Genomic DNA, 13325 nt, shown 5'->3' with positions numbered 1-13325 from the left:
GGCAAGCGACCAGTGAAGATGTTCCGGGCTGATCCAAGGACTGGATCAGTTGAAGAAGAGTACCTGTAAGCAGAGGGGACCAAGTTCTGAATCACTAGCCAGTGATTAGGTGGGCACCAGGATGGCACCGGACGAGGTCACTCAGCCAGGCGAAGAGGTGACACTTGATTCTGCTGCTGCACGGGCCAGGGGCGCTGATGTCGACCAGGCTGGAGGTCTGCGAGCTGTCCCACGTCAGATGTCTGCTGCTGGCGATGCTGGATCCGGTGAAGGAGGCAACAAGCCTTGGCTACGGCAAGCCCACGTGGCGACACAAAATGGCATCTTGAGGGGACCAGGAGGGTCCGAGGAGAGTCTCCTTCAGGAGGAGACTAGGGCCAGTCTAGAGGAGCTAGACCAGCGGTGTAACAAACGTAGGTCGTCGTCTGGAGAGTCACTAGCCAACGGGCAAGTGACCGGACAACGTAGCAGCAACCCAGGAGCAAAAGGGCCCCACGCAGATCTGGTGGATGCTGGGGGGCTGGACTTTGGAGCTCGTGCTGCTTGGGATTGGGGCTTCTCTTACCCCAGTGCACCCACTCGAGGGTCCCTCGGTGGTCGTGCTGGTTCAGTGTCGTGCTGGTTCTGATGGTCGCCGTGTCCGCCGGTCTCGTCGCACCTACGGTTCTCAGCTGTGCTGTAGAGGCAGGTTGAGGTCAGAGAGGGCAGGGAGTCCGGGTCTCGTCGAGCTGTGCAGTCTGGTTCCGGAGGAAGGACGTTTCAGCAAACCGCAAGATACTTAGGTGGTGCCTGCTACTGCAGGGTGACTACTCCTTAGTCACAAGGGAGAAATCTTAAGAAGAAGTCTTGAGTTCCTTTCGTAGAAAGTAGTTTCAGGATTCAAAGATGATCTAATTTGGAAGGGTTCCCGCTCCCACCTTTATTCTAAAGAAAGGGGCTGGTACGCGACTAGGTCCTGCCCATGGGTGGGACCAGGAAGGGGGGTGGTTACACCCCTCTCCCCTGTCCGGACTTTCCCCAGATCAGGGGCTGGTGTGCCCCTGGAACTGGTTCAAGCCGGCATATGCACAGTGAGCACCGGGGTGCCACTTGCAGTCACCTTCCTCTAAAGCCCTGCCTACCTGGGATACAGAAAACCCTGTCTGGGATGGTGCTAGCACCGCCCCTGGCAGGAAACCCTTTGTTCAAGTTCTCCTCGCTGGAATGACTCCCAGCAGCAGGAGGTCATCTTGTGTCTGTGGTGGCAGCATCCATTTTGTGATGCTGAGGCTTGAGTTAACTTTAACCGGGGTTCACAGTTACATAAATGTCGTGTTCCTCTAGAAGGGTGGAATGCTAACCCCGGCGCCAGAATTGGCGAGGGGTTAGTATTCCAATTCGTATGACACCTTACTCGACATGTTTTGATAAAGCGATACCAGAGTTGGCAAATAACCGCGAGGATTATAATGCACTTAAGAGTATATGGTACGCGTTATCATGGAACAGCTATTAGGACTTGGTTCCGCAAGCTGCAAACGGGCTCAGCTCATGCCAGAGCACCATCTCACATGCTTCCAAGCACTCTGCCTTCAGGATTGTTAAGGCCTGCCATAGGAGTGACTGATAGGAATACATGTGTCCATTTTAGGGTTAGATATAGGTATACTATATCTAAAGCAAAGGGTGATTACACCACCTTGCCCCAGCTGTCGTGCAGCCAGTTGTGTCAGATTTAGATGGCCAGCCAGGGGTGGCATAATACATGCTGCAGCCCTTGGTAGGCCCTGGGTACACCTATGCCCTGAGTTACAGGGTCTGATAAGGTGGCCCAGTACCAATTGGTATAGGCACCTAAGGTACATGGAATCCATTTTACAGAGAGAGCAGTAGGCCTGGGGCCCTGAATAGCAGGGTCCCAGGTCAACTAAGTCGAAAAACCAGCAAAACACCAGGCAAAAAGTTGGGGGCAACCATAGTCAGGTATCCACCCTCCTACAACTGCATCTGTTCTTGGCATGTAGGGCTGCTGACATTCATATCTGTGCATAGATCGCCGCCTAGTGTTGGGTCCGGATGATTGCACATTGTTGTCCTGGAAGAGTCTTCGAAGTATCACGAGATAGGTGGCTCCTCCCCTGGACTACAGTGCGCATGGGCATCGCCTCCATCCCCTGATTGTTTTTAGCCATTGGCAGAGATGGAGTGAAGTATGTGAGTGATGACCATGCTATGAGCATATATATATATATATGAATACTGCAGCTGCTACAGGCGCCGGGGAGGAGGGTGGGCGATATGAATGTCAGCAGCCCTACATGCCAAGAACAGATGCATACTGGTAAGTAGCATTTGCAGTTCGAGGCATGTGGGCTGCTGAATTCATATCTGTGCATAGAATACATAGCAGTCCTCCCATTATTGGCGGCCGCCCGTGCCAGCTGCAGCAGTCTGAAAAAGTGTTTTGAGAACAGCCTGACCAACAGCTGCCTGCTGTTTGGAGTGCACGTCTACACAGTAATGTTTAGTAAAAGTATGTGTGGTAGACCATGTGGCTGCTCTACAAATATCTTCTAAGGGAATGTTACCTAGGAAAGCCATAGAGGCCCCCAACTTTCTGGTGGAGTGGGCTCTTGGTGGAATTGTGAGAGTGCGTTTAGCTTTAGCGTAACAGATCTGAATGCATTTCACGATCCACCTAGCGATACCAGCTTTGGAGATAGCGTTTCCCTTGTGGTGTGAGGCAAACGCAACGAAAAGTTGCTTGGTCTTACGAAAATCTTTTGTCCTGTCAATGTAGTACATTAAGGCTCTTTTAACGTCAAGGGTGTGGAGCATCCGCTCCGCCAGCGACTCTGGGTTTTGAAAAAACACTGGCAACTCAATTGTCTGGTTCATGTGGAATTGAGATACAACCTTGGGTAAGAATTTAGGGTTAGTGCGGAGCACCACCCTGTTAGCGTGTACTTGGAAGAAAGGTTCTTGGATGGTGAGCGCTTGCAACTCACTAACCCTCCGTAGCGATGTAATTGCTACTAAGAAAGCCACCTTCCAAGTCAGAAACTGAAGCTCACAAGAGTGCAGTGGCTCAAAGGGAGGACCCATCAGCCTTGTAAGAACCACATTGAGGTTCCATTCCGGAGCTGGTGGTGTCCGTGGCGGAATGACCCTTTTGAGTCCTTCCAGAAAAGCCTTGATAGCAGGGACCTTAAAAAGTGATAGGTGTTGCCTATTCTGGAGGTATGCTGCCATTGCAGACAAGTGAATGCGGATGGAAGAATACGCCAAATTGCATTGGTACAGGTGGAACAGGTAACAAATGATGAATGGAAGCATCTAGCGGGTCAATATCGTGGTTTACACAGTAAATGACAAACCGCTTCCATTTAGCCGCATAACAAGCTCTAGTAGTGGGCTTCCTTGCCTCCCGAATGATGTCCATGCAATCGGGGGGAGGATTGAGGTAGCCAAACTCTAGGACTTCAGGAGCCAGATCGCCAGGTTGAGCTGTTGCGGATCTGGGTGCTGAATGTCGCCATGGCTCTGCGTCAGAAGGCTGGGAGTGAGATGAAGCCTTTGATGCGGTACCACGGAAAGTTCCAGAAACGTGGTGTACCATGGTTGGCGAGCCCACGTTGGAGCAACCAGGATGAGAGTCATCGAGTGCTGCCTGAGTTTGCGTGCCACCAGCGGTATCAGAGGTGCTGGGGGAAAAGCGTACGCAAATCTGCCTGACCAGTTCATCCACATCGCATTGCCCTGCGATTGCGGGTGTGGGAACCTGGCGGCGAAGCTTTGGCATTTTGCGTTCTCCTTTGTGGCGAACAGGTCTATCTCTGGATGACCCCACCTTTGGAAGTACGGTTGGAGTACTGATGGATGTATCTCCCACTCGTGCATTTGGTGGCTGTGCCTGCTGAGCAGGTCCGCCATCTGGTTGTCCTTGCCCGGGAGATGCTCCGCCATGAGGAAGATGTTCCTCTGAATGGCCCACTTCCACATGCTCTGAGCCAGATGAGACAGCTGCGGAGAGTGTGTGCCCCCCTGTTTCTGAATGTAGTACATGGCCGTCATGTTGTCCGTCCGGATCAACACGACCTTGTTGCACAGATGTACTTTGAATGCCTTCAAGGCCATGAAGATTGCCATCAGTTCCAAAACGTTGATGTGCATCTTCCTTTGCTGTAGTGTCCATAGTCCCTGCACTGTGTAGTGGAGTACATGCGCTCCCCATCCCTGGAGAGAAGCGTCCGTTGTCAGGATAATCTGTGGCACAGGCTCCTGGAACGGTCGGCCCTTGCAAAGGTTTTGTGGATTCCACCAATGCAGAGAGTTGTATGCCCGACCGCTCACCAACACTAGGTCTGTCAGTTGCCCATGAGCCTGAGTCCACTGACGTGCTAGGCACTCCTGAAGCGGACGCATATGTAGTCTCGCGTGCGGGACGATGGAGATGCAGGAGGCCATCATGCCTATCAACTGCATGAACACCTTCGCAGGAAGCGAGTGCTGAGGTCTGAATCGTTGGATCAGCGTTTGGATACTGGCGATTCTCACTGAATTTGGCTGCGCAGTGGCTGCCAGAGTGTCTATTGTCGCGCCCAGATACTGCCGTATATGGGCGGGTTGGAGATAGAATTTTGGATAGTTCAGCGAGAATCCCAGATCGTGCAGGAGATGAATGGTGCGGGACACGTGGTTGGCGCACTGCTGTTCTGACTTCGCCTGAATGAGCCAGTCGTCCAGATAGGGATAGACGTGGACGTTCTGGCGTCGTAGATGCGCCGCCACAGTCGCCAGGCACTTTGTAAAGACTCTTGGCGCTGTGGTGACTCCGAAAGGCAGAACCCTGAACTGGTAGTGCTGGTCTTGAATCGTGAATCTGAGGTACTTCCTGTGGGAAGGATGCAGGGGGATATGAAAGTATGCATCCTTGAGATCCAGCGTAGCCAGGAAGTCCCCCTGTTGAAGCAGAGGGAGGACCTGCTGCAACGTGAGCATATGGAAGTGCTCCGATAGAATGTACCAGTTGAGGGGCCTGAGGTCCAGGATGGGCCTGAGGGATCCGTCCTTTTTGGGGATTAGAAAGTACAGAGAGTAAACTCCTGTTCCCCTTTCTGGCAGTGGAACGAGCTCTATTGCCCCTTTTTGCAGCATGACTTGAACTTCCTGCTGCAACAAGTGCAAGTGCTCGCCGGACATAGGACGGTTTCTTGGAGGTATGTTTGGTGGAGTGGAAGTAAGTTCCAGACAGTAACCGTACTGGATAAGAGATTTGACCCACCTGTCCGTGGTGATGGATTTCCACGCGGGCAGGAACTGCTGGAGTCTCCTCCCGACCGGTGTTGTGTGGTCGGGGGCAGTGACAAGGCGTCACTGTTTGTTGGTGGAGGAGGACCTGGAGCTGTTGTTTCCACGTCCCCTGCCTTTGACGTTGTTGCCCCTGTAACCACCTCTACCTTTGTTGGTGTATGAGGTTTGGGTGTTGCTCCTATAGTACTGTGTGGATTGTGATGCCTGACCCCTTGAGGTGCCTCTGTTATTGGAGCGGCGAAAGGAACCACCCCGAAACTGCTGAGACTGGAGGGCCCCCATAGACTTAGCAGTGTCCGTGTCTTTCTTCATTTTTTCAAGTGTCGCATCCACCTCGGGGCCAAACAGGTGGTCAGGATTAACCGTTTGGTTCAAGATGGTTGTCTGTATATCTGGTTTGAAGCCTGATATTCTAAGCCATGCATGTCTCCTCAGCAACACGCTAGTGTTTATCGCCCTGGAGGCGGTATCAGCCATGTCCAGCGCACATTTGATGGAAGCGTTGGTGATCAGCTTCCCCTCCTGAATCAACATTTCACCTGCCTCCTTGTACTGATCAGGTAAGTGCTGCAGAAGTGTTTCTAGGGTGTCGTAATGCGCCCTATCGTAGCGTGCAAGTAGGGCCTGCGTGTTTGAAATGCGCCAAATATTAGCTGCCTGCGCAGCAATTCGTTTCCCTGAGGCTTCAAATATTTTTGACTCTTTGTCTGGGGGAGGAGCGTCACCCGTGGTCTGCGAGTTCGCCCGCTTACGTGCGTTGGATACAACCAAAGAATCCAGTGGCAAGTGTCCCTTGATGTACGTTGGATCCGAGGGCGCTGCCTTGTATTTTTTGTCAATACGAGGATTGATGACTCGCGCCCGAGTGGGCTCCTTGAAAACCTCTGGCGCGTGCTTCAGCACTCCCTTGAGCATAGGCAATGTCTTGACTGACTTTTCAGCCACTGAGAAAGTGTCAAACAGAAAATCGACATCCGCAGGATCTGCATGTAGGTCGACATCATGATTAGCTGCAGCTCTCTCAATCAGAGCGTTGAAGGCTGCAGAGTCCTCCGTTGGAGAAGTCTTTGCTGCAAAAAGCTGCGGTTCATGACCCGACTGAGGGTCCTCAGGGTCGCCTCCGGCAGACCAAGGTTCATGTACCTCCTCTGGATCCGAGTATGCTGGATAATTGTACTCGTCCTCTTCATCTCCGTCACCTTCCCCAGCGTTTGAATGCGTCGGTGAAAGTTCCAAATTATGTGGAGATGCAGGCTCTATAGGGGCAGAAGTACCCGCAGAGTCCTTCTTGTTTTTGAGTGGGATACGATAATGTTCTAACACCGGCTCCGTGGTGATCTTCCGTTTGAGGAGAGAGAGCTTCCCGGTGTTGGCGTCGATGATAACCTCTCGACGCTCCTCATCTGCGAGTGGCTGGAGCCGAGGCTTCGGCACCACCAATGACGCCTTGGGCGTTGACACCACCTTCAAAGGCACCCCGGCCCCATGCCTCGGAGCGAAAGCCTTCGGCGGCAGCGTGTAGCGGATAGGCGTCTGCGCCTTTGCCGGCTTTGGTGTAGGCTGCGGAACCACATCCTTCGGTTCGGGAGCCACCGGGGAGGGCTGGACCGGCTCGAGCGATTTCCCCGAGTCCGGAGTCGGGTCGGCGGAAGGCACGGTCTTCGGAGCCGACACATCACCATCCTTGGCCTTGACGGCCGGAGTCGGCGCAGCCAGAGCTTTGGCGTCGTCCTGACGCTTCTTCGGAGCCTTCTTCGGGTCATCGACCTCGACCACCTTCGGCGCCGATGCGGCCGCGTCGGTCGTCTTCGCCTTCGACACCGGGGTCTTCGGGTCGGCCATCTTGGCGTGGCTCTTGATGTCGGCCATTTTGAATTTCTTAGACGTTGAGGCCTCTGGAGCCTTCTGTCCCACCAGTGCGACTTTCACTTTCGGTTTCGAAACCGTTGGTGTGGACCCCGATGGCTTCACTTTCGTTTTCTTCAACGGGAGTGGCGCATCAGAAATGTCCGTGGCCGGGCCCGGAGGCGAGGCCGTGGGACGATTAATGAGGTCTTGGGTAAGGCCCGAAGGCGATCCCTCGACCTGGGCCGTATAGTGGGGGTTGACCCCTGAGTCAGTTTGAGGATGCTCCTCCTCTGAGCTATCCTCCACGGTGGCAATGGCCCCATCGTCGTCCCCTACCTCACCGACGACTTCATCAAACTCCTCGTCTCCCGCGTCGTAGTTCTCTTCCTCCGACGCCGGGCAAGAGTCCGAAACTTGAAAGACATTGTCGTCTCCAACGTCTTCTTCGAAGATGTTGTCTGGCGGGGGCGCTGATAACTGGGCCTGGAGTCTAGCGGCCCGACGAAGCTTGAGAGTCTTCTTACACCGGAACTTTGAGCAGGCCATACACCTGGCCTCATCATGGTCCGGCGACAAACATTTGTTGCACACTGGGTGCACGTCGAGGTGTGAATACTTTGAGGTGCACACTGGGCACCTCTTAAACGGAGTTCGTTCCATGTCTGGAGCGTCGTGTAGGCCCGTCCGCGCCGACAGCACGCGGAAGGGCAGCAAGAGTTCGGAGCTGAAGAACAGTCAAACCCGAACGAAAAACGATACCGACGCCAAGCCTAAAGACCTTTTGGTCTCAAGTTAGGAAAGTTAAACAACTATCGATTCCGACAGAGGGAACCGAAACACATCCGAACCCAATGGCGGAAAAAAACAATCTGGGGATGGAGGCGATGCCCATGCGCACTGTAGTCCAGGGGAGGAGCCACCTATCTCGTGATACTTCGAAGACTCTTCCAGGACAACAATGTGCAATCATCCGGACCCAACACTAGGCGGCGATCTATGCACAGATATGAATTCAGCAGCCCACATGCCTCGAACACTGTACAGGCATTGTTTGCACCTCATTAGTAAAAGTTTATCACCCACATATAGAAATAAGCAACAGTAAGGTGACAGTCCAGCTTTGCAAAGGGCCTTCCACTGCGTAGCAACACGTATCACTGCATTTTTAGTAACCTTTGACCCGTTTCAGCTAGAAACATTTTTTTTGTTAAAAACTGCAGATGATGGATTGCGTGGCAAATGCAATAAATCAATAATTATGCAAAAATTGCAGCAGCCGCACAATCGCATCATTCCAGTGGCCCTGCCAGTAGCTAAACCAATCCAACCGTTGGAGCTATAATCCAAGATGCTGCGGTGTTGTGTCACACCAAAGAAGTTATAAGAAACAGCACCAGCTAAAATTAACCCGGTCACTATTCTGTTCCATACTACAACAGTTCAACCAAACCTCCAGCTACTGTACATCAAGATACCCCTGCATTATTCCACGGAAGTACAACCTAACCCATTCACCCGAGGGCATCATTTCAGGTTCAACCTAACAAGAAATCATTTGTTTCTTGTTTGTCTTTTAAGATGGGGACACTGCAACACCAAAGCCTATAGGTGAGGGGGGGCAACAAATGACATCTAGTTGAGCAACCAGTTAAATGCCGAGGTAAATATGTTGTTCTATTACTGGGCTTTCAGTTATTCTGATGCATTCTGGGATTTGTAGTATTAGTGCCATAGATAGTTCTGCGGCCCCCTCACTTCGCTTTAGCAAAGACAGTATTGATTTCTGCAACCCCACCCTGAAAACTCCACCGCAGCCTCTGGTGAAACAGCGGGTCTGAAGTAGCGGATCACACAAGCTTGTGAAAGTGAACCCGGACAGAGGGCCGGCACGGAGTCACTGCAGGAAAACAGAACTATGAAAAATGCAGATGGGTGCTCACGACACGTGGGCGCCTGTCAAGTGACAACATGTCAAGTGTGGGGAAGAGTCTGCTGTAGGTATCCCCTGCCCCCACCCCAGCATGTGCACGAGGGGAGGACGGGGGCGTGGGCGTGAAACAGGAGCTGCATTCATTATCCTGTTACCAGCATTGACTGAAGACATCCGTGGTGGGAGCACTGTGCACCACCCCACCAAAGGAATCCATCATCATTAAAAAAACATTAAAAAATCAGCTTTATTCAAGTAACCTCTCACCCTTCTCAAAACGCAGACACATTTCAGAAGAAAACACAGATTACACATTTCAGAAGCTAAACACCTCGCCCGCCCCCACAGCTAATATAAGTTACATATAAAACAAGCGGCAGGGAAAGCGTTCGCTTTCACTGCCGATTGGAAAAAAGCCTGCGAGTGGTGCGCGAGCGCGCGCCACTCGAGCCATGGCCTATTGGTTTCTACTACACGCACCAAGAACGTAATAGTCACCAATAAGCCATGGGCGGAGCAATGCGCCCGCATGTGGCCTATTGCGTGCAGTCTTTCATTAAAAAACGCACGCAAAGGCCAATAGCTGGCCACTAAAGGAAAAGCACACACACGAGCGTGTGCGATTCCTAGGGCAGCTTCCAAACCCTCTTTTTCACCTACTAAAGGGCTCGTGCCTACGCGAGCACTGCTGTGCAGTGCAACGCAGGGCGCGAGCCCTAAACAGCAGCCGCCATTGTCTCCATCAATGTCAATAAACTAAATAGTGCTCACTCATTAAATAAAGCAGACCGTGTAACAAGCCAAGTAAAAGCTCCAGTCGTTACGGTAGGTAACAAATGCAGACAAGGCGGTACCAAGGAGGGACTAACAAGCCTAATAATGAATCGGAAGCCAGCGTTTACGAAGGACAATCACACAAGCCAATTAAAAATATGAGCGGAAAGTGGGTGGGGCTTTCAGTGCATACTCTACTACAGCATGCTTCACAGAGCGAGAAGTGCATGTGTGCTGCCGCAAGGCTCGACTTAAAAAACGGGTGGAAAATTACAACGGTGGAGGACAGTGCCTCCCCGCTGCCTCACGGAGTCACTGGAAAACAAACACAGTTGAAAAGAAAACAGGATTCACTGATAGGAACACAAAGTAAAATACATTAAAATAAAAAAAGCACCACTCACTACTGCCTATAATAAATAAAAGAATTATAAAGATAAAGAACAAGAAAGAGGGCCCAGGTCTCCCAAAAAAAAAAGAAAAGAAAAATTCAAGTAAAACGGCAGGCAGAAGAAGGACTTCAGGCAGTGGAGCTGGACAACATAAGAGTGGTAGAGGGGTCCAGAGACTAAAGATGGGTTGGGGAAAGGACAAAGTGTAATGGATGTCTTTAATGACTTTCTCCACATAGACTTCACAAAGGGCCTGCACTGCCAAAGTAACGCAAGATTACAGGTTAACAAAGTTAGGGTTTGCGATGTTGCTAGATTACTTATCAGACCAGCAGGTTTCATGGTGGTTGTATCCTGTGTTCTGCAATGCATTCTTCCCTAGTGTTCTGCTCCTTGCGGCTCAGCCAGTGTGTGAGGTCATTTAGAATGTTGAGTGTGTTTGAGCTTAGATGAGTGTACAGTTGGAGTGAGTGGGCTGAGAAGCAGGGATGGTGGTGCTTACTTAACAGCTTACTTACCATCTTACCAGTTACCTGGAACGGACTGTAACTGAGTCCTAATAAACCTCTTGTTAGAACTTACACTACTGTCTACTGGATTGCCTGTCTACAGCACTTTACTTCGTTTAGAACAATGGTGCATAGCTACTGTATATTTCTGTGCTGGTGCTGGAAGGTTGATTCAAAAGCAACTACTTCAAAGACATGCTTTGCCTTTTTTTCCACGAGTCTGAACATAGGAATTGGGTAATGTACTAAAGCAAAGGTAAGGAACGTGCTTTCGGAAAATCACCTCATATCTGCAAATCACATTGTTTGGAAAGTCTTATGAAACTCACCTTACCAGGCATAATGAAGATCAGATCTCTCAGAAACCTTAGAGTTCTACCAGTGCACACTTTCATAAAAGCAGAGAGTAGCCGCAAATTGCATCTGTGTTGTGGTTTCGATTGGGTGGTGTCTATGTGCCTTAGGTATGAGTGTGTTTGCAGTATCATTAAGATGGGTTGGAGGTAAATATGGTGCACACAATTAAATTGCCTTATCCAATCTGGCCTCTGGTATGGTTCTGTTTTGCGTGCTTATTATTTTCTAATTTTATGAGTTATGTGACATATTATAATCTGCTGGTTTGTCATGTCTTTACTGCTATGCGCTTAAGCAATGTTGTGGTGTCACAGTGTGGCTCGGTGGTAGCTGGAAAGGGAGGGCTGAGGAGAAAGGATGTTGTTGTGCTGGGGCGTTCAGTAAGTACACTGGAAGAAACTCACCTTCTACAATAAACATAAACCTATAACCTGTTTATGTAGGAGAATTGGCTAGCTGACTTCTGCTTATCAATGCTCTTGAGGGAAAGGGGACAATTCTAACAATCAGCTTCATGAAGACTACTTTCTTCAGGCACTGCTATGACTGCTAACACCTGTACAATGTCTGCCTACGTGCCGACTCCTAGAACATATTACTATTTGGCAACTTCAGAGCTTTATAGTAGGCTTTTGGTTGCCAGAAGGGCATAACAAGGATTACTAAACTAATTCACTGAAACTGATATACAAAAGCACCATAGGTGAAAATACTTGTGATGTTGAAAAATGTCCGCAAAGTCTGAGAGAATAACCTACTTGTGGTGGTCAAGATAATGGATCCTCTGCCATATCATCATGTTTTTAATTTGGACCCACAGAAATATTCAATGTAGAATATCAACTACCATTATATCATCAAGAGAAGTATATCTGGATAATTCCAGAAGTATGATTCTTTTTAAAAAAAAATGTTTTTTAACTTTATTTACCCTTTTCACATATATGTACAGTAACAAAATGTGCATTACATGGTATAATATATGGATAATAATAATAAGGAGAGCATGCATTACAAAATACATCTTAACGTATGTTGCAGTTCAGGAACGTTAAACAGCCAGAGGGCGGTATCTATGTAGACATGGGTGAGACATCAAAAAGTTCATCGTTGACACTGTGACACGTGTGGTCGGGGACAATACCAGGATTGCATTGGTGACATTGAGAAAAATATAAAGACAACAGAGGACAGAATATCAATCAAAGAGCACATATGCATATTATTTATAACTCACTATCAATTCAGCCAACCCCCTTGGGGACAATCCCATTCTCTGATTGAGACCGGTGGTCGGCGTTTACTCTAGCAATGTAGGCCCTGTATGGACCCCAAATGTCTACCGGTCTGGACGCACTAGGGATCTGAGCAGGGTATTCTTCACAATTAATGCTGCAAAAAGCCATACTACTAAGCCATGATTTCAACGTTGGGGGTCGCTGCCACCCCAAACCAAAGCAACTTCCCTCTTGGCTAACAAGAAGCTCAAGGCAGCGAGTCTCCTAACAGCACAAGGGAAGTTGGCGACATAGCCCAGCAAAGCAATTTTGGGAGTAGGGACCAGTTTCATGCCTAAAATGTCTACCAGGGCCCTGTGTATCTGACAGATGTATGATTCTTAACTCCACATCTATGTAACTTTGACAATATTGAGTAAACTCCATCTATATATACAACAATACCACATATAACTTCTCATCTAACTATCTTGAGGATAAATATACATCAATATTTTTATATAGAGCCAGATAAAGCAAGTCACTATTTTATTTTAAAACACAAGTGTTTTTCAGGTTCCTCTCATGAGAGAGGGTTCAAACATCATGGGACCGAGTTGAACATCAACACCAATCAATTTGTATAAATACCACACATCCAGAGTCATCGTAACAGTGCAACGCATAATCTATAGTTTCCAATTTACCTTTAAAGACTGTCTCTTTGTTACATAATTTTCTGAGTGGAGCAATTTTTCATAGTCATTAAAGATCTGCAAAAAAGATACATAAGCGTCAGTATTAATGAGACAAACGATCTCTGTACACATTCTTAAAGAAAGCTAGCCCACAAACAGCTTTTGTACCAATTTTCCCAAACTACGTGCTCGGTGTTAAGACAAACCTGTAAACAGTGTTAACACCAAGTACGAAAAAAGAATGAGCGCCATTCCCGTTCAGTGCTAAAAACAAGCAGAAAAACCTTGAACCTGTTTATAACACTGCT

At 49.3% G+C, this 13325-nt stretch overlaps 1 protein-coding gene across 2 annotated transcripts in view; it reads right to left on the bottom strand.

The window, feature by feature from the left end:
• The window catches only part of CAB39L (calcium binding protein 39 like), a 902920-nt gene that overhangs the window by 169733 nt on the left and 719862 nt on the right, over positions 1–13325 (bottom strand). For both annotated transcript variants that reach the window (XM_086934975.1, XM_086934976.1), the window contains one exon: positions 13027–13092. In XM_086934975.1, the coding sequence (XP_086791101.1) occupies positions 13027–13092 (66 nt within the window). The remainder of the gene's footprint in view (positions 1–13026; positions 13093–13325) is intronic.

The sequence above is a fragment of the Lissotriton vulgaris genome, chromosome 8, assembly GCF_964263255.1.
Source record: "Lissotriton vulgaris chromosome 8, aLisVul1.2, whole genome shotgun sequence".
In the NCBI taxonomy this organism is placed as follows: domain Eukaryota; kingdom Metazoa; phylum Chordata; class Amphibia; order Caudata; family Salamandridae; genus Lissotriton; species Lissotriton vulgaris.
The sequence above is the reverse complement of the archived record's forward strand: the minus strand, read 5'-3'. Positions and strand labels throughout refer to the sequence as shown.